At 43.9% G+C, this 25,898-nt stretch overlaps 1 protein-coding gene across 2 annotated transcripts in view; it reads left to right on the top strand.

Annotated features, from left to right (window-relative positions):
• The window catches only part of snrka (SNF related kinase a), a 35,171-nt gene that overhangs the window by 6,418 nt on the left and 2,855 nt on the right, over nt 1-25,898 (top strand). For both annotated transcript variants that reach the window (XM_075464674.1, XM_075464676.1), the window contains exons 3-8: nt 9,902-10,043; nt 15,657-15,869; nt 22,521-22,655; nt 23,426-23,621; nt 25,394-25,491; nt 25,594-25,898. The exon at nt 25,594-25,898 is cut by the window's right edge and continues 2,855 nt beyond it. In XM_075464674.1, the coding sequence (XP_075320789.1) occupies nt 9,902-10,043; nt 15,657-15,869; nt 22,521-22,655; nt 23,426-23,621; nt 25,394-25,491; nt 25,594-25,898 (1,089 nt within the window). The remainder of the gene's footprint in view (nt 1-9,901; nt 10,044-15,656; nt 15,870-22,520; nt 22,656-23,425; nt 23,622-25,393; nt 25,492-25,593) is intronic.

The raw sequence follows: 25,898 nt of genomic DNA, 5'->3' as shown, positions 1-25,898 counted from the left end.
TTTGACGATGACAGCCAAGAAAGGTTGCGCAGTAGTTAGTGCAACTGCAGACGAAACAGTAGGCGCTCAGCGGCTCGCAGCAGCTGAAGTAAAGAGTGTGCGTTTTTACCTCTGTCAAGGAGGTTATGTTTTTGGTTGCGTTGGTTTGTCTGTCTGTCTGTTTGTTTGTCTGTCATCAGGATAACTGAAAAGTGTGTAACTTTAATAAACATTTTTTTTAATTTCTAGTAATGTCTAAGTTTTAATGTCTTCTGACAAGGTCCGTTATGAAGGTAACACACTGCCAAAAGCAAAGATGGGAACATCTCCCATTAAGACTTTATTGTTTTTAAAGTACAATTTCTCCCTTTGGGTACCCCTAGAATGGCCAATTTTTACCTTAAATTTCCAAAATCTCTGCATCGCTTCGCTTCGCTCCCTCGCCTACACCACTACGCTATAATTTCATCCTAGCTAGAACCCTGAATTTGACAAATTTTACAAAGGAATTTCCATGTTTTTGAGCAGGTTTAAAATAAATAAATATAAAAAAAACGCAAACACCTGTGAAAACAAGGAGGAAATCTTTTCCCACCGCCAGTAGTAGTGTTTACTGTGTGCTTTGAGGACTACAGCTTACTGGTCCATAAACTTTTTCCTTGGAACAAGTTATCAAGTAATTACATCAACACTAAAGTCTGACATTACACTGTATTCTACATTCTGTGTAGAACCAGAGTTTCAGATGGCACGACCCAGTCTTATTATTTCCAACAATGCAGCTGACATCAGTTTGGCACAGCAGAGCTGAGACGGTTTCCAAAATGAATCGTTCAAAAATAACAAATGAATGAATGCCCTTTACTGTCCCTATATAATGTACAACGGAATTGGAGAGCTTCTCCTGTGCTCAGTGCAAAACAATTAAAGTAAAAAAAAAATTGCAGATTTGCAAAATAATAATTTAAGAGTGAAAAGTATTGCACACAGTGTTCAATGAGAACAATAGCAGCAGTTTTTATAGCTGTACATATTATTTACATGTGAGAGTTCGGGGTGTTGATGGCTTTAGGAAAGAAACTGTTTCTCAGTCTGTCTGTCCTTGCTCAGAAGCTTCTGTAGCACTTACCAGACGGCAACAGCTGAGAACTGGGATGTGAACTGTCCTTAGTGATGCTGCGAGCTCTGCTGAGGCACCGGGTGGAGTAGATGTCCATCAGGCTGAGGCACTGGGTGGAGTAGATGTCCATCAGGGAGGGGAGAGGACAGCCAACGGTCCTCTGTGCTGCTTTGACTGTCCTCTGAAGCCTCGCTCCCTCTGCCTCAGTGCAGCTCCACCAGGTGGAGTCGCAGTACGTCAGGAGGCTCTCCATGGACCAGCGGAAGAAGGCAGGCAGCAGCTTATTGTCCAGATCTACCCTCCTGAGGACTCTCAGGAAGTGTAGACGCTGCTGAGCCTTCTTTATGACAGCTGTGGTGTTGTGTGTCCAGGAGAGGTCATCAGAGACCTGGACTCCCAGGAACCTCCCTGAACCTGAACGTGTGGACTCTCTCCACACGCTCACCGTTGATGTAGCGGGGAGGTGGCTCGGTTCTGTTCCTCCTGAAGTCCGTGATGATCTCCTTTGTTTTTTTGCTGTGTTCAGTTCAGGCAGTCCTTGAGCACATGCTCTGAGCACCTTGCCTGGTACTCCATCTTGGCCAGCAGCCTTCCTGCAGTTCACTGCCAGGAGCACACTTCTACGGTAAGTGGGGGGGTGGTGGATCCTGGTGGGGGTGGGGGCAGGGCTGGAGCAGAGGAGTATTTCAATGCGAGCAAAGAAACTGTTGAGCTCCTCTGCCAGCGCCTCACTCAGGTCTCCTGGTGCCACATCCCAGCCTCTGTAGTTGGTGATGCTCTGTGGTCCCTGCCACACCTCCTGTGGCCTGTTGCTGGCAGGTGGGATTCTATCCTCTGGTTGTAGTCCACTTTGGCATTTTTGACACCTTTTTTTTAGGTCACCCCGAGCCGCGCTGCAGAGAGCTCTGTCACCTGACCTGAAGGCAGTGTTGCGGGCCTTAAGGAGTGAGCGGACCTTGCTGGTCATCCAGGGTTTCTGGTTTGGAAAAACCTGGATGCATTTGTCTACAGACGCAGTACCCATACAGAACTTAATGTAGTCCAGTACTGTCCCTGTATGTGTTTCCAGGTCCTGGTGTTGAAACAGATCCCAGTCTGTGTGTTGGAAACAGTCCGGCAGTTCACTGAGGGCCTTCTCAGGCCAGGTCGTTACAGACTTTGTGGTGGGTCTGGATCTTCGTGTGAGGGGGGTTTGTGCTAGCCTGGGCGAAAGCCAACTGTTGACTCTGTCGAACAGTCTGGAAAAACCCAAGAGGAATCTGTTTCCATGGAGGGTGGGACCTTACTCAGCAACTTAAATTCATTGGAGTTCCCTTAACCAATCAGTAATGTTTAGAAAGGACGTAGGTTATGCGCCGAGGTTCATGCTTACTCTCGCGAGGCTCTAGCTCGCGAATCACGCTTCCCACATCCGCTTTCATTGTACCGGTACCATTTGATAAATCAAACTTTTCCCAAAGCCAGTTGGAAGGAGACCTACGACATCCTTGCCACTAACAAAATTGACGAGGCATTCCTCTTGCTCTTGTTTTAATTGTGTAATACTCTCCAGAGTTGAGACAACTTCATAGATAGCTTCTGGCGTTCTTCCGTCGCCATGTTTATTTCCGCTGCGGTTGAACTACAATTATATGGACTACAATGGACTCCGCGCGTGAGTTCTGCGTCACCACTCGCAACTGTTTGCTGATTGGCAAAACACTGAGCGAACTGAGGTAGGGGGATTTGGCCAGACTATGTGCGGAGCCAAAATCTTTGGGCGGAAGTACGTAGGATGGCGTCGCCAGGCTAGGTTTGTGCCGCAGGGAAAGATGGTCTGACTCGTGGGGGAGGGGCATGGTTCTGTAGCCGGTACATGGTTCTGTAACACAGCCCATGTGTTCAGATACACATGGGCTGTGTTCGAAACCGCATACTTCTCCTACTACTCATACTAACGTTTAACTTTTTTTAAGTTCCCAGATGCATACTAGATTCGCCGAAATGTTGGGTATGCATCATGAGATTACTACTCGTACTCAAACTACCCAAGATGCAACGTAACTTGACGTCGCCAATCGTCAATTCCTGTCAAAACGGCAGTTTCAAGCTAGCTACAATGAGGGTAGGTTCACTTCCTGTTTTCAAAACAAAAGTACCAATTGTATCGTAATGGCTTTCCCTATGATAAAAGGCAACGGGTATTTTATTTTGTGAAAATAACCGGAAGTGTGTTACTCACTGCGGCTAGCTTTAGTGGCGCCGAATTCGTGGGAACAAAATTGTAAATAGTCGGTGTTTTGTCAGATTTTCAACACGTTGGGGATCTAAACGACTACTTTCTCACCTGAAAATGTTTCAAATGTTGCTAAAGTTATATATTTACAGAGTTTATAGCCCGAGCCGAAATCAGCTTCAGGCCGGCTGATTTCGGCTCGGGCAGGTGCGAAATGCATTGTGGGTAAACGCTCTGCATACTGTCTGATCGATGAGTATGCAATATGCAAGTATGTAGCAGGCGGTTTCGAACACAGCCATGGTCTTGTGTGTTTTCTCCTCTTGGGCACTTGACATGTTGGTGGAGCTTCGGGAGTACAGTCTTTAAATTGGTCTCCAGATATAATGTGAACGCCATCAGGATGTGCCCGCTGCTGTTCATTTATGGCGTTCAGCAGGAGAGAGGTGACAACTTTAGCTCTCTCGGGAGAAAATAAGGCCGGCATCTAACAGACATGTAATCAGTGTCGGGTGAACAGTGCCTCTCAATCATCATGCTGTTGTTACACCAACCTTCATGCACGTATATACAGAGCCCCCCACATCTGCTTTTACGGGAGTTTACCCACTCGCTGCATGCTAGCATCGGGCATCTTTGGGGTAAGCCAGGTCTCCGAAATGATGAGGACGCAGCAGTCTCAAACAAACCAATTTCCTGCGAGCATTAGTTTCAGTTTGGCCGTTTTATGTGTGGTAGATCTGGTGTTGGTGAGGTACAGGCTCGGCAGTGGTGGTTTATGTGGATTGTTCTTCAGCCTGAGCCTGAATCTGCTGTGGTTGGTCCATCCCAGCCTGAGCCAGTTAGCGGCTTTAATACCAACTCATGGCATTATCTCTAAAGAAAATATAGCCCAAATCCTTCCTACTGCAGTTGCTGAGAGCAACGCAAGCGGATACCTTCATGCAAGCATAAACCAGCCCTATCGTGATGGGGAGCCTTCTTCCTATTCTCCCAGACTTAAACTCTGGAATGTGCTTTTCAAGTAAAAACACAAATATTTTGATCATGTTACGACTTTTGACATTTGATCAACTTTTATATTGTTTTGTTTTTAAGCTACGTATGTTTCTCTTGTTGGGGCACCATTAGCATCAAAGCTGACACGTCCAGATACATTTTAAAGGGGTCTGGCAGTGATAACTTACTCCTGTTGTTTTCATGGAGGTAGGGAAACATGTTACCCCCACGAGGTGCTCCGGGTTAAAGAGAATAGCTCCATAGCTGCTATGCTATTAGCAATAGGATAGTTGCACAAACTACTCAATTTTAAGAGTTGAAAATGATCCCGTCTATGTGCTGTTCATCAGTTATTAAGTCAGTTTAAAACAACGTAGATAGGAAACTGTATCATGGTGTACCACCATTACTAATGGAAACGTTTGTATTACTGTGATGTGTTGTAAATTAGAGCTACAGTATATCTTCCACCATATCCATCTTGTCTTTTCTCATGTTCGTGTTAACAGCAGAGCGAACCCGGGCTAAACTTCTGCTTTGGTCTGAAACAGAAGATTTTAATCCAAGTAAGCTTAGTTTGTAGGTAAAACTACATCCGTGCAACTTTATCAAACACTGCACATTGACCCAAAAACATTTTCCCCGTGTAAAAGAGTGAAATTAGCTGTTTTTTTCTTTCTTTTTTTTCACACCCACCTGCGATTTTCAATTTGAGTCTGATTATTTTCACTTAAAGGAACAGTTCACTATTTAAGACCTTGAGTCCCAGTTCCAGCTTGTTTATCAAGAATGAGAAATGAGGAGACCAAGGTCAACTCACCGGGTGGTTAGTGGTATTAAAAAAAAAAAATGTCGGCGCATTTTATGGTTTTTATATTCGTGTAATCCGTGTTCTTTGCTGTTCAGGAACTATTTTTCATGCTAAATCACGACGCACGTAAACATCCGCTCTATATTTGAGTCTGAGGCTCTAGCCCTGGCGCAGTGATCTGACAGTGAAAGTGAAAAGTCTTCCAAACGGAATACAATTGGATTACAAAATGCTAAATAAAGCAAGAAATAACTTTTATTTCGCAACGCAATTTTTTTTGGGACACACACAGGAACATCCACGAACCACCCGGTGAGTTGACCTTTTCTTTAAAATTAACATTAGTATTGTTTTAAGGACATTGAACAGAGTGCCCAATGGAACCCTGTCTGTAGCAGCAGGATGGACCAGCGAAAACAGTCAAAATGGATAGAAGTGAGCTATTGTTGTGAAAATGGTCTCCTCATTTCTTATTCTTGATAAACAAGCTGGAACTGGGACTCAAGGTCTTAAATAGTGAACTGTTCCTTTAACTCCTTTCCTGATGGTGTGGAATTAGAGGGTCGACGGCCTCGGCTGCCTAAGGCCTCCGTAAGAGACTGACCGACATATTTGTCGTTGGACATATGATCTGCTTTTTGCCTCTCGCGGACATAGTGGTAATGTATACATGTTAACTAATGACATGGATGGATTTGAATGGAATCGTACTCTTTTAACCCCTCAGCACAATGATATTGTTGGAATCATTTAAGAATCATCATTTAAGAAAAGGACTAAGAAGGACTCTCCTGTTGTTGCTGACTAAATGAGCACATAACTCAAGAAAAAGTCATTCTTGTGCTAATCTGACCAAAACCAGACTTTTAAAATGCACGTAAGCATATTACTTCCATCAAAACTGTACTAAATCAAAGCTCTAAAAACACACCTGAGAATTTGGTTGGGAACACTAAAGCCTCGTTTCCACTATGCAGTCCGGTACAGGTCGGTTCGGAACGGGTCGGGTCGGGTCGCTTTGGGGTCAGCTTGCGTTCCCACTCAGGGGAGGGGACCCTCAGGGGGGGGGCGGAGTGCGTGCCGAAGCGTAAATAGCAAATAACAAATAACATCCATAATTTGGAACCACCTCCAAGCTTCTTCAGCTTAATGCCACACTGGCTCGCGGTCTGGTTGAAACCCCTCTCTGCCATTTTTGCGGCAATCAGCTGGAAAACTTTTTGGTTTGGCACAGCGCCATCGAGCTCCCGCTGCACAGCCTCCTCACCAACAACGGAGAGCAGAGCCTGGAACCGGTCCTGTGTGCTCGGTACCCCAAGCAGAAGGGTTACAGACATGGTAACGGGTTCCATGGGACCGGTACGCTTTGGTGGTAGTGGAAACACTGAAATAAGCGAACCGTTCTGAACCGACCCGTACGGGGCTTAAATGAGCACATAACTCAAGAAAAATGAATGCTTGTGTCAATCTGACCAAAACCAGACTATTAAAATTCACGGAAGCATATTACTTCCATCAAAACTGTACAAAATCAAAGCTCTAAAAACATACTACTTACATGTAGGATGAGTCCCCAAAGAGAAAGCTCAAGCAGCAAAGTGTGTTGAATCTCTTGTGCGTACAGTCCACAGCATCATGGTGTCAGGCATACTCCTCAGGTTCTGTTGACGCTCCGGGAACAACTGGGACTGGCACATGCAAGCACATGGTCGACAGGCATCGCTTGATCTGCTTTGCGTTGGATGAGTGGAGCACTTATTTGGAAACGAGTCGCCCATTAACTCTGTAGCGCCCCCTACGATGCTTAAAAATGGTCCCCGCATTGGGGTTAGTTTTGTGTGTGACCATGAAATTCGGTACACTCATTAATCATGCCCAGACGGAAAAAAAAGTCTCATGCCGCCATGGTCCCACGTCCACGGGAAGGCGGCCATTTTGGATGGAAGGTGCGTTTTGGTGCCATTTTTGCCCAATTCCACGCCTTGCATGGACCCAGCCTGAACGCGCACAAATAATCATAGTGACATCCACCTATAGCGCCACCTGCTGGGGGTTGGAAACGTCTTTTTTTTTTTTTTTTTCCACACCTCGCATTTGAACAAACTTCTCCTACAGATTTAGGTGCTGTGTACACATACCCAGGTATTTTGATAAACGAAGACCTTTCCCTTCGTTTGTGCCTTTGTTTATACACAAACAGAGTTTTTTCCTCCGAAAACGAGGCATAAAAAAAACTCCGTTTAGCGTTTGTGTATAAACTGGTTGAAAGAGACAAAAACGGAGTTTTGGGCAATTGAGAATGAGGATTTGTCGTCATAGTACAGAGCCCCGCCCCTATCCGCCATGTTGGCAGAATGCTAGCGTGAAAACGTCATTCTCTCCGTTCGTTTACAGTGTACGCGTGTGTTTTTAAATCAGTAAGTTTAAACAGTCCGGAATTGCAAGAACATGCCTGGAAATCACTGCTGTGTGAAGAACTGTTCCAGTACCTCACATAATACGTTTGGGAAACATAGGAACAACGAAATACATTTTTTCGAAGTTCTTCCTGTCAGCGGTTCTCTATTAGGCTTCTGATTGGCTTGTGTGGAATTCTCATTGTTCTAACACTGCCACCGCCAGGCTTGGCGTAATTTAACAGCTCTTGATAGCGTTTTTATGCTGATCAATGTAGACGTGTTTTTTTTTTTTAAAAAACGGGGCTGTGTGCACCTAGTTATTTTTGCAAACGAAGGTTAGAAAATATGCGTTTATCAAAATACCCGGGTATGTGTAAACAGCACCTTAATGGTAACAGCTCCAAACTTGGCCAGGTTACTCTTAAGCTATGGGGGGAAAAAATGTTGAGAAACTTTTCCAAACTCTGGACGATGTGGGCGTGGTCAGGCGGTGAAAATCATGTGATGGCGTTTGTGATTTGAAAGCCTTATATCATCGCAAGGTCATAAAACTTGGCACACACGTCCACCCTGTCGACCTCGTACGTATGTAAAGAGTATCGTGTGTGGGCGGAGCAAAATGGCTCAGTGGCGCCCCCTAGAAATTTTCAAAAACCCCTCCGCATTGGGGTTATTATGTGCTTGTACGTATGCAGAGGGCAGAGATGGGACCAAGTCACACATGTGTAAGTCTCAAGTCTTAGCTTTCAAGTCTCAAGTAAGTCCCAAGTAATTTTTTCTTGGGTAAGTCCTGTAATAGGTCAAGTCAAAGTTAAGTCACCTTATTATTGCAATTTTATCTACAGAATCTGATCTTAATAAAGTGAAAAGTCAAAATATAAGTAACTGTCAGTAAACATCATTGGCCAATGTGTCCAACCTGTCCACACTGTATCATATCAAGCTAACTACCAACTAGCCTACTGACTAGGGCCGGCACGGTATATGTATTCGTACCGAACCGTCACGGTACGGGGGTCACGGTTCGGTACGCGCATTTCCACGCAGAATACACACGGTACGGAAGTTTTCTGAACGCGGAACTTTTATTTTGCAAGAGTTTCCTTCAGGACCCATTTAAACACTGCCACATGCAAGCTCTGATTGGTCCGTAGAGATATACGCTTTCGGACAGAGTAGTTATAAGAACGCAGTTATCAGAACTGTCCTACTCAAATTTCGTTCTGATAACTGTCCTTCCCCAGCGGAGCTGTTTCAGTCTGCATTGCACATGAGTCTCCCAAATTTTATTACAACAACCCCTGGATACGAATACATGCAGAGCGAAAAAAATTACCGAAGCAATTGGAATTTACATCGCATCTGCTATGCACCCATATTCCACTGTAGAAGAGGCAGGATTCAGATATCTATTACATGTGCTCTAACCTCGCTACACGCCTCCTTCGGCACTGTACCGAAAATGTACCGAACCGTAGGGTCCGTACCGAGGTACGTACCGAACCGTGAGTTTTTTGTACCGTTCCACCCCTACTACTGACTAGGCTAACAGGATAATATTAGCTAATTGGACAAGCACTTACTGGTCAGAATGGATCTTCGAATGACGAACAAAGTTCGAAGTTGTCGTCTGGCTGTCTGAGATGTTGATGCCGCATGTCTTGCACTGTGCTGTTCGTCTTTTGCCGTCAAAATGGTAATTACGAAAGCCGAAGACAACGACTCTCGGTATCCCTCCCGCTGACATGTTGATGCATATCTGATATGAGAGGGCGGGTCTCTCCAACAAACACTTAAGTATGTAGAGAGGGCGTGACTGATTGACAGGATAGTGATCCAATCATGACGCCATTCTCAGCCTCAAGTCAAGTCAAGTGCCGAGTCTTTAACTTCCAAGTCCGAGTCGAGTCTCAAGTCTTTTATTTTTGTCAAGTCAAGTCGCAAGTCATCAAAACAGCGACTTGAGTTGACTCGAGTCCAAGTCACAGTGACTCGAGTCCCCATCTCTGGCAGAGGGTATTGTGCGTGTGGGCAGAGCTGCGCGACTACGACGTCCAGCGCATGCCCCGACCTGCGCACATCTCGCTCCCGCTCCAGGCTGCTTGCAGCTTTAATTTATGCATGCAACTGTAATGACCGTGAAAGGTTATTACAGTGGACTAGATTTTTATCTTTTTTTTTTTATTTGAATTTTTTTAAAAGAATTCACATCCCTGGCAGGGACATGAAGAATAATATATGTTATGAAATGCAGTAAATATCTTTCTGAAAATATAGCAGATCTAAGCAGAAATAATCAGTGTATTTGTGCGTATATGTTGCAGTGTATTGTTCTGTTATGGACTGAGACTGTGCCTCTGTGTGTCTTTCTGCCTCAGACATCTGGAGTCTCGGGGTGATACTCTTCATGTTGGTATGCGGCCAGCCACCCTTCCAGGAAGCTAATGACAGCGAGACCCTCACCATGATCATGGACTGTAAATACACTGTACCGGCCCACGTTTCCAAGGCTTGCAAGGAGTGAGTGATAAAAGGCATTCTTTTCTCATTCTGGCTCCCTTCTATGACAACCATGAGTGTTTTTCTTTCAGATTCTGCTCAAAGCTTTTGGTCCACCTTTGAAGAGTTTTGCTGTGTAATTTGTTGAGTGTTTCCACCACCCATTAAAACCAGAAAGTTTCCAATGCCAGAAAACATTGCAGAATGAGTGAGATGTAGTGTATTTGTTGTGCCAAGCAGCAGATGGTCCTGAAAATCTTTATCCCCTTTTGATTTGGGCAGATTGTCAGCTGTCAGCGACACCTTGCAGCTGAAATAAAAGGCTGAGCTCGGTGCCAGATGAAGTTAAAGTTGGAGGACACAGTGTGAGCTTCCTGAATCAAAGTGGGATAAATCGGTACTGTAGACATTACATTGGTGGTGATGCATTCATGTTGCTCTGAGAGGACATCAGGCATCATTAGGGCTGAGCAATTTTATCAATACTGCGATATATATCGATATTTAGTTTCCCGATAAAATATCGATTTTTCAGGCACGAGTATCGATTTAAAAAAAAATTATCATAATTTTTTATTAAATTTTTTAAAATTAAATTTCTTTCTTTTTTAAAGCAAACTTTATTGAAAAGTCAGACATTACAATTAGTGAAAACACAGAACATTAAGGTAAAACAATACAATGCCAGGGGGTCAAATTATACAAAACAGTGATAAATTGGTTCATAAAAATGTTGTATAAAGTGCATAGCTCTCGTTTGTTTCTGTTTGTCTGGCTGTGTTGTCCTTCCGGTTCAAAGGTCGGACCACCTGTCCAATCAGCGACGATTCATGTCCAATCACACTGTCCCTTTTTTTCCCCCAGAAAATGATGGAAGTGTATCGAATTGTATCGTTGGCTGAATATCATGTATCGTATTGTATTGTGAGATTAGTGTATCGCTACAGCCCTAGGCATCATTGTTAAAACCTTTCTCTTTTCCATTTGTGAGATTTTATTTGTCGAGGTAAAAGTAGTGATTACTGTGACCGTGCTGTGCAGAGGAGCAGGTCTCAAAGCAGATCAAGATTAGACAATACGACTTCAAAAGGTCAGCTTCCTAACCAAAAAAAAGTTTCAGATGTGTGTGCTGTGTTGGCGTTAGAAGTACAAACATCATGGTGACACTGCGTGAAAAGGTAGCTGAGGGGGCTGCTATGCTCCGCTGCTCAGAAACAGTCAGTGGGGTTACATGGCACTGAAAGGATCGGATTATTGGCTAAATTACAATAAGACTGAGTTATTAAGTTCATGTAGACTCCTTAGTTGAATGAATGAATGATTTTATTTGACATTCTCTGTTCATATTAAAAAAATAAATACATGATTAAGTTCCATATAAACCGCACCACATACTTAAATTAAAAAAAAAAAAACAGAGCGCCAGGATAACACAATAAAGCTCGGAAGCTTATTTCCATTGTGGTCCTAGATGTTGAATGGCAGCAGATGTTAAAATGGGAAGAGTGGCACTGCGACCAAACCAAAACTTTAAAACAACATTACCAACATAGCATACACAATTACAAATTATTACTATGAAAGTGCTATCCTACACTGACTGATCTCTAAGCCAGGTTTTCAAAGCATGTTTAAAACCAACTAAACTATTAATAATTTTAATACTACCTGGTAACTTATTCCACAAACTTGATGCAATATATTGAAATGAGTCCTTCCCTATCTTAGTAAGGACTCGTGGTGGAACAAAGTCTGTAGAGCTCCCCCTAGTGGAGTAACTGTGGACAATCCTCACTCTGATAAAGAAATTATTCAAGTATTTAGGGACATCCCCATTTACAATTTTGTGCACCATGCTCAACTCAATTTGAGAAACGCTGTCCTCAACCCTCAACCAACCCAAACTGTTAAAGTGGTGAGGATCAAGGTGAGTTCTTGGAGGCAGTCCCATAATGGTCCTTACTAATTTATTTTGTGAGGTCTGGAGCTTATTTTTAAGATATTTAGTAATGCCATTATACCAGGAGCAACACGCATAATCATAATACGGCTGAATTATAGCACTTGCTAGGGTTAACAAAGCCTTCTGATCCAGATACTTGGAAATTCTGGCCAGGAAACGCACTCGTTGATTAACCTTAGTGATTACTTTCTGGGCTTGACCAGCACCAGACAACTGGTTGTCCAGTACACACCCAAGATAGCTGACAGAGTCCTTGGCATTAAGTGCAGTGTCACCAGCTAATATTTTAAAACCTTGGCTTTTGTTCAACTTCATTTTAGACCCAAACAAGATGGACTCGGTTTTTCCCAGTTGAAGAGAAAGCCTATTAAATGATAACCACTTGCTGACATTAGAAAGCTCGATACTTAATGTTGATTCAACCATGTTTTTATCCTTGTGTGAAAACACAAGTGCAGAATCATCAGCAAATAAAAATAATTCACATGAACAGACTGATTTAAGATCACATATAAAAGAAAAAGGAGAGGGCCCAAAACACTCCCCTGGGGGGACCCCACACTGTACAGTTTGAGGCTGGGATAAAGTTCCCCCAACATCGACTACTTGTTCTCTATTCATCAGATATGACTCAAACCATTTTACTGCTGTGTTGTTAAAACCTATAGCCCTCAGTTTTGTAAGAAGAATTCCATGGTCTACAGCAGGCCTGGAATTTCGTCATTTTAGGGGCAAGGCCACTTGGCCTTTTGAGTTGTCAATTTTTTAAGGGCACAAAGGCCATAAATTAAAACAATGATTTAACATATGATATGAAGTGACTACGATTGTATATGCATTTACAATACTTTTATATATACACTTATTAAGCATTCAATGGACCAAATTGCAATTAAACTTATGTGCATACAAAACTTATTCAAACATTTCATTACTCCTCAACCCTCGCATACTATTCAGGGTCACATTTTTTGTACATAAAAAAATAACTTTAAAACTGATTTATATTCATGTGAACCCTGAATCTACAAAAATGGAAACATTTAACAACTTTCTAATCATGTTTTAGTGCAGATAATGCACAAAATTAAACACAAAACTATGTGCAGAGACTAATTATGGAATTATGGATACTGTGAAATGCTTAAACATCGTCCAAGCTCTCTGAACTGTCTTCGGATCCATCTAAATCAGTTCCATTTTTCCCTTTTCTCACAAAGTGTGGCCAGCGTGTGCGCAAGCTGTCACCATGCCAGATTCAATATATTCAAAATATCATCCTCCTCCCCTCCTTTGGCAGGCATATCTTTTCTCTTCACGGCCGGCTGTCCCAACCATCGCCACATTTTGTTAGTGTTTGCGTCTGTATTTGTACCAATAACACGCTGTCAAATAATGCTCCCCCTTCTCAATGCATTCATTCACAATGATGGAGCAGAGTCACCTAAATAAAGACAGAAGTGTCCCAAATACAAAAATCAAATGGTGAATGACACCCCATTTGTGGATAAGCTAACTGCTTGTTAATACGATAGGCCTAAGTGTTTTATTACTTTGCATGTCTTCCAAAAGAGAAAATAATCAGACGCAGGGTCGCAAAACATTATTGGCGTGAAAACGAAACTTAGAAAATCGGCTCGGCGCATGCACAAAGTAGTAATTCTCGACAAGTAGGAGAAATCGACTGAACACCGGCGTCTATCGTATTTCCAAACCAGAGTGACCCACTCCCCTAGTACGGCAGCCTCGGCGGTTTCAATGCGTTCCCATAGAAACTGCGCTCGCGCGTCCCGCGAAATAGATGGTAAAGTTCCTCATTTATCATCGGCCAAGCCGGCTAGTGAGTTTTTTTTAATACACGCCAAAAATAACTTTCACCCGCATTTGGCGGGTTGGCGGGTGTTAATTTAGAGCCCTGGATAAACGAGCAGCAAACGAACCTAGTCTGCACAGAGGTCTTTGACAGCTAACAACACAGCGCTAACTGCCTAGTTGTTAGCTAACTGCAACGTAACTTATCCAAGTAGTAACAAAAACACTTCAAAATATTATAATTATGTATTACCATACGAGCAAGAAATAGTAATGTTATCCATAAAATTACACTTAAAGCTGGACAAATGAAAAACTTAACGGCAAACAGGATCATCACAAAACCTTACCTCACCTCAGCCTTTTCTTGAGCGGAGAATCAGCTGGCTACGTACACGGACGCGTGAGGGGGTGGGCGGAGATAGACTGATGTCAACTGTCATCATAGACCGTCCGAGCGGTGTATTCCAGGCTCGAATTAAGCGCACCGCTGATTTTTTTTTTTTTTTTCTCCACCAGATGCTCATTGATCATTGAAACCGTGTCAGAAAATAGGCAGACTGCTAAACCGCAAAACTTAGTCAGAGAGGGCATCAAGGCCACTGTGGCCTTATGGCAGATATAATTTTCAAGGGCACAAGGCCAAAGTGGGAGGGCACGAGGGCCATGGCCCTCGTCCTGGCCCTCGGGAAATTCCTGCCTTGGTCTACAGTATCAAACTCCTTTTGCAAGTCCAGCATAACCATGCCACAGAACTTGCCCTGGTCAACCTCCTTTCTAATATAATCAGTTAGATACAATAGACATGTGTCGGTGGAGTGTGATTTACGAAATCCTGATTGGAGTTTGTATAGTAAGTTATGAGATAAGAGATATTTGTTTACCTGCTCAAAAACTAATCTCTCAATCAGCTTTGAAATTGTGCTCAGTATGGAGACTGGTCTATAGTTACCCTGATCTAATTTACTTCCTTTGACGAAGTTTGACTAAGAATTGGATCGGCTCGGGTTACTCGTGATCGGATTAAGACCCCGAGATAACTCGGTTGAAAGTCACACTAAACCTGCTTGTAGACGCTGAAGCTCGTGGTGAATCAGACTTTGCGTTCTGCTCATGCTCCAGATGTTTTCCCGGGGTCGGGAACCGAAAGTCGGAAGAGACGATATTACTGTTGTTGTCACCGTCAGAAACAAACAAACAACGCGATGGAGAATGCTCCGTTGTGCATCACGTTTGTGCAACAAGCAGCTCATCACAGAGCAAATGTAGAGGGACGTAGCTTCATCTTGCTCTTCGTTCTCCATCTTTCTCCAATGCCTGAGTTTGTTGTTGTTGGTGGTGGTGAAGAGGTCAACAGGACGTGGCTCTATTAGCAACAGTTGGAATTAAAAAACTACAGAAAGATGCTGATGTTAAAAGTGTGTTTGCACAACAAATGTTATGGCACTTTCATTCATATGGCAGCACATTTAAAATAAAACTAAATGCTTAAAAGCTGTACCCTACTTTTGGATTCATTTTTGGATTCTGCGTACAAATGCGATTAATCGTGATTAATCAGGGAAATCATGTGATTAATTAGATTAAAAATCTTAATCGTTGCCCAGCCCTAAATTAAAGACATCTTGAGCCTTCTATATATCTAATATCTATATGAGTCTAATGAGCCATGCCGGTCATATTAGTCGGGGCTTCATTTGAACGACCCGGCACCAACCTGAACCAAAGGTCCGACTTCTCAGACTGAACCAATGAAACCTGTCCTGGAGGATATTTGAAAGGATTGCATTGCATGTGTGTGTTTGTTTTTTCTCTTTTCCTTCACCTCTGCTCCAACTGGCCTTTGCTTTTCTCTTCAGCCTGATAGACCGCATGCTTCAGAGGGACCCCAAGCGCCGAGCCTCCCTGGAGGAAATAGAGAAACACACGTGGCTGCAGGGGGTCGATCCGTCACCAGCCACCAAGTACAGCACTCCTCTGGTCTCTCACAGGAATCTGTCGGAGGAGGAGCACAACAGCATCATCCAGCGCATGGTGCTCGGAGACATCGCTGACCGGGAGGATATAGTCGAGTAAGTTATAGCAAATTCTAATGAGCAACTCGAACAGGGCATACTTCAGATGGATTATTGTGTGTTCTATAAACAACACAAAAAGAGATATTAGCTATTAGCCATAAAAACAGCACGGTCTTCTATCGGGTAAGATCCAGCCAGGCATCAGATATTTAGTGAGAATATGACGTTCCAAATGAGCAGCTGGAACAGGAAGGGACAGTTGGAATTCTATTGGTCCAGGAACAGGATGAGTTTGGCTGTGTTAAAAACCGCATACTTCTCTTACTACTCCTACTAACTTTAACTTTTATCTAAACGACTACTATCTCGCCTGAAAATGTTTCAAATGTTGCTAAAGTTTACAGAGTTTAGAGCTTAAGGGAAATCAGCTTTAGGCCGGCTGATTTCGGCTCGGGCAGGAGCAAAATGCATTGTGGGTAAACGCTCTGCATACTGTCTAATCGATGAGTATGTAGTAGGCGGTTTCGAACACAGCCTTTCTTTCTGTTTGTACTTAAAAGAAAGGTGATCAGCTCTCACTCTGTTCCCAGTGTGTTTAACTTTCACCCAAAGGCAACAGTCAGAATCAGAAGATCAGAATCAGAATCGCTTTTTTATTGCCAGGTATGTGGACACACACGAGGAATTTGACTCCGGTTACACCTCGCTCTCTTTAGTGCAACAAGTACAAAAATAGATAAAAAATAACCATAGAACAAGATTAAAGTAGAAGTGCAATTTGGTGCATGGTGCAAGGATGATATACTGAAGTCCACTAGTTCAAAGTTCTTGTCAAAGTTCACTTTGACCAGTGATTCACTTTCACTGATCAGGGGACGTTTTCCTTCCGCTGCAAGCTGAAGACTTGCACCAGAGAGCCTCTGAGGGGTCGTACAGAGGTTAGCTTTCAGTGTTAACCCTGCTTCCTGAAGCAGGCTAATGTACGTCTGTCATGAGGATTAACATCCTCAGTGTAATATTGTTAAGCGACTGTTTTCATTCTGACTTTTTCCTGCCGTGGAAGACGATAAGCAAAGCAGTTCCTTCTTCTTGGATGATGGATCTGTGTGCCTGATGGATTTGAAGTCGTGTTTGTCTGCTCCTGACTCCTCCTGTTCAGATGAGGGCGGTGTCCTGTTTGTAAGCTGAAGTGTAATGTCCATGAAAGAATGCTCCAGCATGCGGTGTCCTCTCTAAGTCCTCCTCATGCCTCACTGTGTCAGGGAGTCTCCTGATGATTCCAGCAGCACAGGTGTATTTCTGAGGGAAGCTGCAATTCAGCTGCAGTTCAGCTGCAGAATGCTTCCCTTGGACACAGCTTGGTCAGCTCACACCCTCCTTTAATTCTTTGCTCTTATTTCTGTTTTTTCATGATTAAGATATTTTTGCCTTTTTGAATAAAGTTTTTATTAAACAGACAACAAGGATGAGGGAACTTGATGACTATCTTTGCAGATCCCGATAAGGTAACATGTACAGGGTTCCAGTGGAGTCCTCTTTAAAAAGTTTGAGGTTAGTTTCGACTCTTTTCCAAGTCTGGACTGAAAAAGTGTAAAGTTTGTGCTTTCAGATTATCTGATCTGTTTAAGAATATAAGCTGATCAAACCAGCTGGGTGCTTTTCACTTAGATTATGTAGACAAGTCACTTTGAAGGTTGGACTTTAGAGTTTTTGATATCACAAGTTTGAAGTTGCTGACACAATAATGACTGAATGAGAATTGTGGCTGTGTGTGACTTTGCTGGCAGAAAGATAGAATCCTACAACAAATCCTGTTTGGGCAGAGAAGTGTTTTTTGCTACGTACTTTTTGCCTTTCGGCTTGAATAAGGTGCAACGTGGCGCTTTGGTGGTATTTTGATGTTTTTAATGAGCCACAGCACTTAGTGCTACTATATTCTGGCAAATATTTACCAATAGAACAGCATACGTGGTCAGCATATAACATGCTGTCCTGAAAAGAAAGTACACCCGCTTCCAATTCTAAGGGTTTACACATTGGTGTGCAATCTTAAAAGAAATGAAACTGAGCCAGATCACATTCATGGGGTTTTGTTAGTTTTTCTTTTTCATGATGGAACATAAGTTGATGGTATGCAAATGTAAGGGTGTAACGTAGTAATCTCATTTCTAACTCGACTGTAGCACAGAGCAACAGTCATCATCAGGCATGTTCATCATCTGCGTGGAGGCAGTTTTGGAGCTTTGACTATTTAAATATTGTGGTTGAATAAAAGAAAAGTGCAACATGCCAACTGCACGCCTCATATGCCACAGCATATGAGGCGACATTAATGCGACATATGAGAGGACATTAATGCCATGACTGAGTGTGTGACTGACTATATAAACTTCTGTGTGGACAACACCATCCCCACCAGAACAGTGAGATGTTTCCCTAATAACAAACCCTGGATCACCAGTGAGCTAAAGGAACTATTGAACAAGAAAAAAAGAGCCTTTAGGGAGCGAGACAGGGAGTTACTGAGGAGTATACAGAAGCAGCTCAGTCAAGATCAGAGAGCGCAAGGAGGTGTATAGAAAGAAGCTTGAGAGTAAACTGCAGAGGAACAATATCAGAGATGTGTGGTCAGGAATGAAGAAGATCACAGGCCTCAAGCAGAGGGAGGATCGGATGGATGGAAGTCTGGACAGAGCAAATGAGCTGAACACATTCTTCAACAGGTTCAGTTCAGGAACAAGCTCACCATCCTCCCCTCCTGTTCCCAGCCAAAGAGACATCCCACCCTCCTCTGACCCACAGCTTTCCTGTAACATCTCCACCTCCACCTCATCCATGAGCCCCTTTCACACTGCGACCCGCTACCTTAGCGGGTCCAAATTGCACCTTCGACCCGCGTCGAGCAATGTGAACGCTTGGCGTGTCAGGGTGACCCGTGTTGCCTGAAGCCGAGTTCAGGGGGCGTTGCCTAGTGGCAGAGCGTCACACGAAACACATAAAATGCTGGGCGTGTACAATGACATAGGCACAAGCCATGCGTCGGAGGTAGGGTTAAATACACCTGTCTGCATCAAATTTTTCAAACAAACGATGGCGGGACACCTTGAGATATCGTTTATGCAATTGTATATGCAGTTCATGGAGATGTTACTTTATGGTGCGTGGGAAACCGCGCTCTCCCATCTTTCTCGCCAGCCCTTACAGCAGAGGTCCATCTTTCACCGTCCCCGAAATGTGGCGGAAAATAACGTCCTCTGCTCGGAGGCTGAGGAGCTCGCGGACCTCCTTGTCTCCCCAGTTGGCCATATTAAAAAATGTCTCCAACTTGATGTAGGCTAAAACAGAGTAAAACTTGTCCTCACCTGTCGCTGTTGTTCTGAATCAGCTGTCCATTCTGTCTTTTAAACTCCTCACGTCACGCCACGCCCACGTCCGACCCGCGTCGATTGCGTTCACATCAAACTCGGCTCGGCAAAAAGACTAGGGTCCGACGCGGGTCGAAAGGCGAGTCGAGTTGACGCGGCAGCCCAGGTCGGCAGTGTGAACGCAACAGCGGACACGCTAAATTCGCGAATTAAACGCGGGTTATTCGGCAGTGTGAAAGGGGCTATGGATTCTTCTGCTTCCACTAGTTTGTCTTCAACCAAATCAGGAGATGCTGCTGTCCCCTTTGCCTCCCCCTCCCACTTTTCTGTTTCTAGAAGTCAGGTGAAGAGGCAGTTGGAGAGACTGAACCGGAACAAGGCTGCAGGTCCAGATGGTGTCAGCCCCCGAGTCCTGAAGGCCTGTGCAGAGCAGCTCTGTGGGATTCTGCAACACCTTTTCAACCTTAGCTTGACCCAAGAGAAGGTACCACTGTTGTGGAAGACATCCTGTCTGGTTCCGGTACCAAAGAAAACTCACCCTTCAGACATCAATGACTACAGACCTGTTGCCCTGACATCCCACATCATGAAGGTCCTGGAGAGACTCCTGTTGACCCACCTGTGTAAGCAAACCAGCACAAATCAGGACCCCCTGCAGTTTGCTTATCGCCATGGAGTTGGAGTTGAAGACGCTATCATACACCTGCTTCAACAAACCCACTGTCATCTGGACAAAGCAGGCAGCACTGTGAGGATCATGTTATTTGATTTCTCCAGTGCATTTAACACAATCCAGCCTGATCTGCTTCGTCTGAAACTCCAGAAGACTCAGGTGGAGGCCTCAACAATCACCTGGATTAATGACTACCTGACAAACAGACCACAGTTTGTCAGACTGAAGAATTGTGTGTCTAACCAGGTGATCAGCAGCACAGGAGTACCACAGGGGACTGTACTCTCACCATTCCTTTTCACTCTGTACACTTCAGACTTCCAGTACAAGTCAGACTCCTGTCATCTACAGAAATATTCAGATGGCTCTGCAGTGGTCGGGTGTATCAGAGATGGACAAGAAGCTGAGTACAGAGAGCTGGTGGACCGCTTTGTGGCATGGTGTGGGAACAATCATCTCATCTTGAATGTTAACAAAACAAAGGAGATGATTGTAGATTTCAGGAGAAACAAGGTCAGATCAAACCCTGTTTCCATTATGGGAGAAGAAGTGGAGGTGGTTGAGGAATATAAATACCTTGGTGTTCATGTGGGCAACAGACTAGACTGGAGACACAACAGTGAAGCCATCTACAAGAAAGGACAGAGCAGACTGTACTTCTTGAGGAAGCTAAGGTCCTTCAAGGTTTGCAACAAGATGTTGCAGATCTTCTACAAGTCTGTTGTTGAGAGCGTCATTTCCTCTTGCGTCATCTGTTGGGGCAGCAGTATCAGAACCAGGGACCTAAAAAGACTCAACAACCTGATAAGGAAGGCTGGTTCTGTTCTGGGGACGACTGAGGAACCTCTGGAGACAATAATGCAAAGAAGGATTTTGCATAAAATCAAGAGAATTATGGACAACCCTGAACATCCTCTCCATGAGACTGTTATCAGAAAACAGAGTCTCTTCAGTCAAAGGCTTCTTCAGTTTGGATGCAAAACGGACCGCTACAGGAAATCTTTCCTGCCCACAGCCATCAGCATCTATAATAACTCCTTGATTTAATTGAGTTACATCAACATTTAATTTCCCTCTGGGATAAATAAAGTATTTTTGAATTTGAATTTGAATTGAATTGCATGATGGACTGGCCGGATATTTGAGTCCATTATACCCCAGCAGTTGCCCCCCAGCAGTTGCCCCCCAGCAGTTGCCCCCCAGCTAACTTTGAAACAGTTACTTCCATTCTGAGAGTGACACTGCTTCTGGAATGCGTCCTTCTCTGTTTAGTTGTATTGTTTAGGTCAATGTTGTCCATTCTGAGAGTAAAGAGCTACTAAGCTGAGCCAAAAACAATTTTCTTGTACATAAATTGAACTTTGTCTTAGAATACACGCTGACTCAGACCCAGGTTGAACAACCTGCACCCAGCAATAGTAAATAACTTCTTTTTGCAAATGAGGTGGTCTATCAAACTTATTCCATCTTTCATTGAATGTGGATTCTTTGTGGGTTGCTGACCCCTCTCAGTACTTTTCTACACTACAGGCCAAAAGTTTTCTTTGCAACAAAATAAACAGGATGATTACATAAAGGATCCATTTTTACTGTAATTATCACGTGTTTGGGGTTTTCTCGCTCAGACTTTGTTTTCTTCAAAGTAACAGCCTCTGGCTTTAACAACAGCAGGGCATAAACGAGGCATTTGTTCTACAGGTTTTTTAAGGAACTGCATTCCAAGCTTCCTTAAGTTCATCTACTGCTGATCGGAGGGACGCACTTTTCTGACTGATCGATCCAATTCGTCCCACTCAAACTCAATTTGAGCGACGTAAAATGTCCCCATACCATGGCACTGCCCTCTCCATGCTTTATCATGGGTGTTACGCGTTGTGCTGCCGGTTTGTCTCTGTTTGGCCGATCTCTCTCTCTTACTGGTGACAGCGATGTGTTTCTCCTCTGCTTTTGTACCAACCCTCTTCCTCCCAGGCCCTTTTCTGTCATCATGACTTCCTGTTTCTTCTCAAACTCCTTTGTTGGACACCATTAAGCGTTTTGCAAATTCTCTTTCATTGTATCCTTTCCTCAGTGTACAGATCTGTGCTCTTGTTTTTATAATGAGCTGTTTCTTTCTAGCCATTTGTGTGGTAATTTGTTGGAGATATGAACACTACGAGCTAAAGGGAATAAAGCAATAAAGTGTTTTTAAATTTTGCACTGAAGTTGTGACTGCTGTGAACTAAGCCCTTCTTTTCTTTTGCTAACATTCATTCAGCAACGGTCTGCTAACATCTAAAGGTAGATTGAGGAAAATGGTGCGAATTTAAGTCAGATCATGCAGGAAATAAAACTCTTTTTTCAAATATTTGGCCTGTATTGTTCTTTATTTTGTGCTTTGACTGCCGCAGAGTTGTTTTCTAAGCAAAACATTGCTGCTTTCTTTGTTCTATTTTATATCCAATATATAAATATAGTTATTATTTCAACTTTGACACTATGAATGTTTACCTGTGAAACACAGAATGTCATCATTTTCTTTTTACAGTCTTTTTCAGTACAGATCTTCCAGATCCAGCTGTTCTGTGTTGTCGAACAGGAGCCCAATATGTCCTTCCATCATGACTTATTCCACCCTGTTATGCTCTATCCTCCACGCTTTACACCTCACTTTATCTGTTGTTCCAGGGCTCTGGAGACCAACAAATACAACCACATCACAGCCACATACTACCTGTTAGCGGAGAGGATCCTGAGGGAGAAGCAGGAGAAGGAGGTCCAGACCCGCTCCTCCAGCCCCAGCAACGTCAAGGCCCACTTTCGGTAAAGTACCTTTCCGACCTATGTTGGAACTGACAGAGTAACCTGTGCCACGCCTGCACAGAAATCCAGGCTTTTTAGACCATTTGTTAGAAATGAAATGTTACTGCTCGTTGTCATGAAGAGTATCTGAGTCACGAGCCTCTTTCACATTATGCCTGTTCAAGTCTGCACTGATGCGCCTGGGTTTTGGATCAGAGGTGCCATAAATGTGTAGCTGAGTTCAGTGCATTTGATTTATTTACTGTTGCTACACTGTGCTGTCGGTGTCATACTACTGTGCTCAGGGGTTTATTGTCATTAACATGTTAACATTAATGCTAATGTAAGTTTGTTTGAGTCTTTAGTTAACAGTCAGTTATATTGTCACAGATAAAAATGATGATACAGGTAAACTATGTGGGGCATTGATAACAGACTGTTAATATAACTATAGTGCAGTTAATCAGGTGCCTGTGGCAAGGTATGGCTTGGTATAGCATGGAATGGCTTGGTTTGGCATAGTATGGCCTGGTATGGCTTGGTATCGCCTGGTATGGCCTGATATAGCATGGTATGGCTTGGTTTGGCTTGGTTTGGCATGGTATGGCTTGGTTTGGCATGGTATGGCCTGGTATAGCATGGTATGGCTTGGTTTGGCATGGTATGGCTTGCAGTGAACTTATAAGAAAGTTTAAAAAAAACTGCACAATGTTTAGCTGTGCAATTTGAAATGTTAAAAGAAAAAGTCTCAATCTCCTCAGGGCCTTGCTGTTTCTGTGTGGTTTCTCCAGGCAGTCTTGGCCTACCCGACTGGACATGCACCAGGACATAGAGGACAGTTTGGCAGCTTCGTCCATCTCTCACACCGGAGGTCCCCAGTCCCCTGCTCGCAGTGCAGAGAACCTCCTTAATGGGCACCGCTCCAAAGGTCGGATGGACCTGAGTCGAAGGAACGAAGTGAATAACCCCATGGGACCCCCAGCACAGGTCTCCTTCTCTTCACCACACTGAGCAGAGCACTCTGTGAAATGTCTTAGCTTAAGCCATGTCTGAGCGCTGACACCGTTTCTGACTAAGAACAGACGTAACAAAACCTATTACTTATATTAAAGCCAGAATGACGCTTGCACATAAATGTATCTCCTGCCTTATGCTTGGGCCTAACACACAGTGCACCCTGAGTCCTAACGGCAAAAATTTCATGGATCTGAATGTCAGCAAACTGTGAATCACTCTCCTGTTATGGCAGAACGCCTCTGTGCTGGATATCTGGTCATTTTAAATGTCAGTGTAGCTCCTCTCACCACACAGCTGTTGTCACTAAAGCCTCGTTTCCACGGTTCTGAACGGTACGGTATGGGTCGGGTCGCTTCGGGGTCAGCTTGCGTTCCCACTGTACAAAGGGGACCCTCAGGGGTGGGCGGAGTGCGTGCCGAAGCGTGAATAGCAAATAACATCCATAATTTGGAACCACCTCCAAGCTTCTTCAGCTTAAAGGGACACTTTGTAATTTCTTCCCCCATTTAGTGGTGCAATTTTATTTTGCAAAGTCGAATGAATTTGCTCTCTAGCGCCTCGCGTTTTCAAATGTGCGTTACATCTTCTTTGACTACGGCATGCGGTATGTGTCAAGATTCAAGAAGCTATAGATTCAGACTCAAGGTCCATACAAACAAAAATACATCAAGACACACAGTACAAAGGATTACATAACACACATACAATAACACTATAAATACAGATGACAGATAACATGTCAGATAACATAAGTTGACATAGCCTTTGGTGTGCAAACAATGCAATTAGTCATATTCCGGGAGTTACCGGAAGTGACGTCGACGCAGCGGTAGCGTTAGCAGCAGTGTGTAGTTGCTATCTGGAAAGTGTTCTTTTAAATAAACTCCCGGTAAACTTACAAACTTTCTAATGCCTCGTTTTGTGAGTTAAGAGCCTATGTGTACTACGGCAGAAGTTTGGTAACAATCAATGCATGGGATAATTTACGAGATAAAATCTATTTACCATTAGCGCCAGTAATAAGCCATTCGGCTTATGACGTCAAAATTACGTCATTTCCGCTTGCAGGCCTGGCGTTGGGGAAAACGCGATTCCAAGTGCTTTATGTCCCTCTCGGCACTTCGTCGTTTTTCATAGACCGGAAGGACATGGCAGCCTCCATAGAGCTTGCCCGCTCTATGTACATACAGACAAGTTATTCTTCACTCAGGAGGATAATTGAGATTTTTGACAGAAATAATTTTACACCAATGAGGACTAATTTATGAATGAATATGTTGATATGTTATAGATGACTTAATTTATTACATAGTGTCCCTTTCATGCGACACTGGCTCGCGGTCCGGTTGAAACCACTCTCGGCCATTTCTGCGGCAATCAGCTGGAAAACTTTTTGGTTTGGCTCAGCGCCATCGAGCTCCCGCTGCACAGCCTCCTCACCAACAACGGAGAGCAGAGCCTGGAACCGGTCCTGTGTGCTCGGTACCCCAAGCAGAAGGGTTACAGACATGGTAACGGGTTCCATGGGACCGGTACGCTTTGGTGGTAGTGGAAACACTGAAATAAGCGAACCGTTCTGAACCGACCCGTACTGCATAGTGGAAACGAAGCTTAATATACAGGGAAATGAGTGACTATATTGTGAATTTGAGTTTGTGATGTGTGATACCAGTGAAGGTAGCCGGCAAGGTTTGATCAGTCTGTTAAAGTATCTAAAGTCTCTCTTGTGTTTTTAAATGTAGGCTGCCACCTTGGGCCCCGCTCCTGCCTCTGCTTCTGGGACCACCGGGTCTCCCATTCCTTCCACCTCAGCAGCCAAGCAGAGAATCTGCCTGTTCAGGTGGGATTCTCTACATGCCCATAATATTACTATGATGTGATTCTGTTCTGATTCAGTAAAATGAGTTATTTATCATTTATTAATCATTTGTTTGGTTGTCAGGGTGGATGAGGATGAAGAGGAGGAGGAAGAGCAGGATCCATGTCCTCTCCCGACCCAAGTAATCCTTCGACGGAAGCCCCCCTCCATCACCAACCGCCTGACCTCCAGGAAGAGCGCTCCGGTGCTCAACCAGATCTTTGAGGAGGGCGAGTCGGACGACGACTTTGACTTGAACGAGGGCCTGCCGCCCAAACTCAGCCGACTCAAAATGAACATAGCCAGCAGTGTGAGCTCGGGGGCCACCTCCTCCTCCTCACCCCCCGGGGCCACGCAGAAGCGCTACAACCGACGCAAGAGTCAGGGGA

The sequence above is a fragment of the Odontesthes bonariensis genome, chromosome 5 (assembly GCF_027942865.1).
Source record: "Odontesthes bonariensis isolate fOdoBon6 chromosome 5, fOdoBon6.hap1, whole genome shotgun sequence".
NCBI lineage: Eukaryota > Metazoa > Chordata > Actinopteri > Atheriniformes > Atherinopsidae > Odontesthes > Odontesthes bonariensis.
Note: the sequence above shows the minus strand (reverse complement) of the source record. Positions and strands in the feature narration are given on the sequence as shown.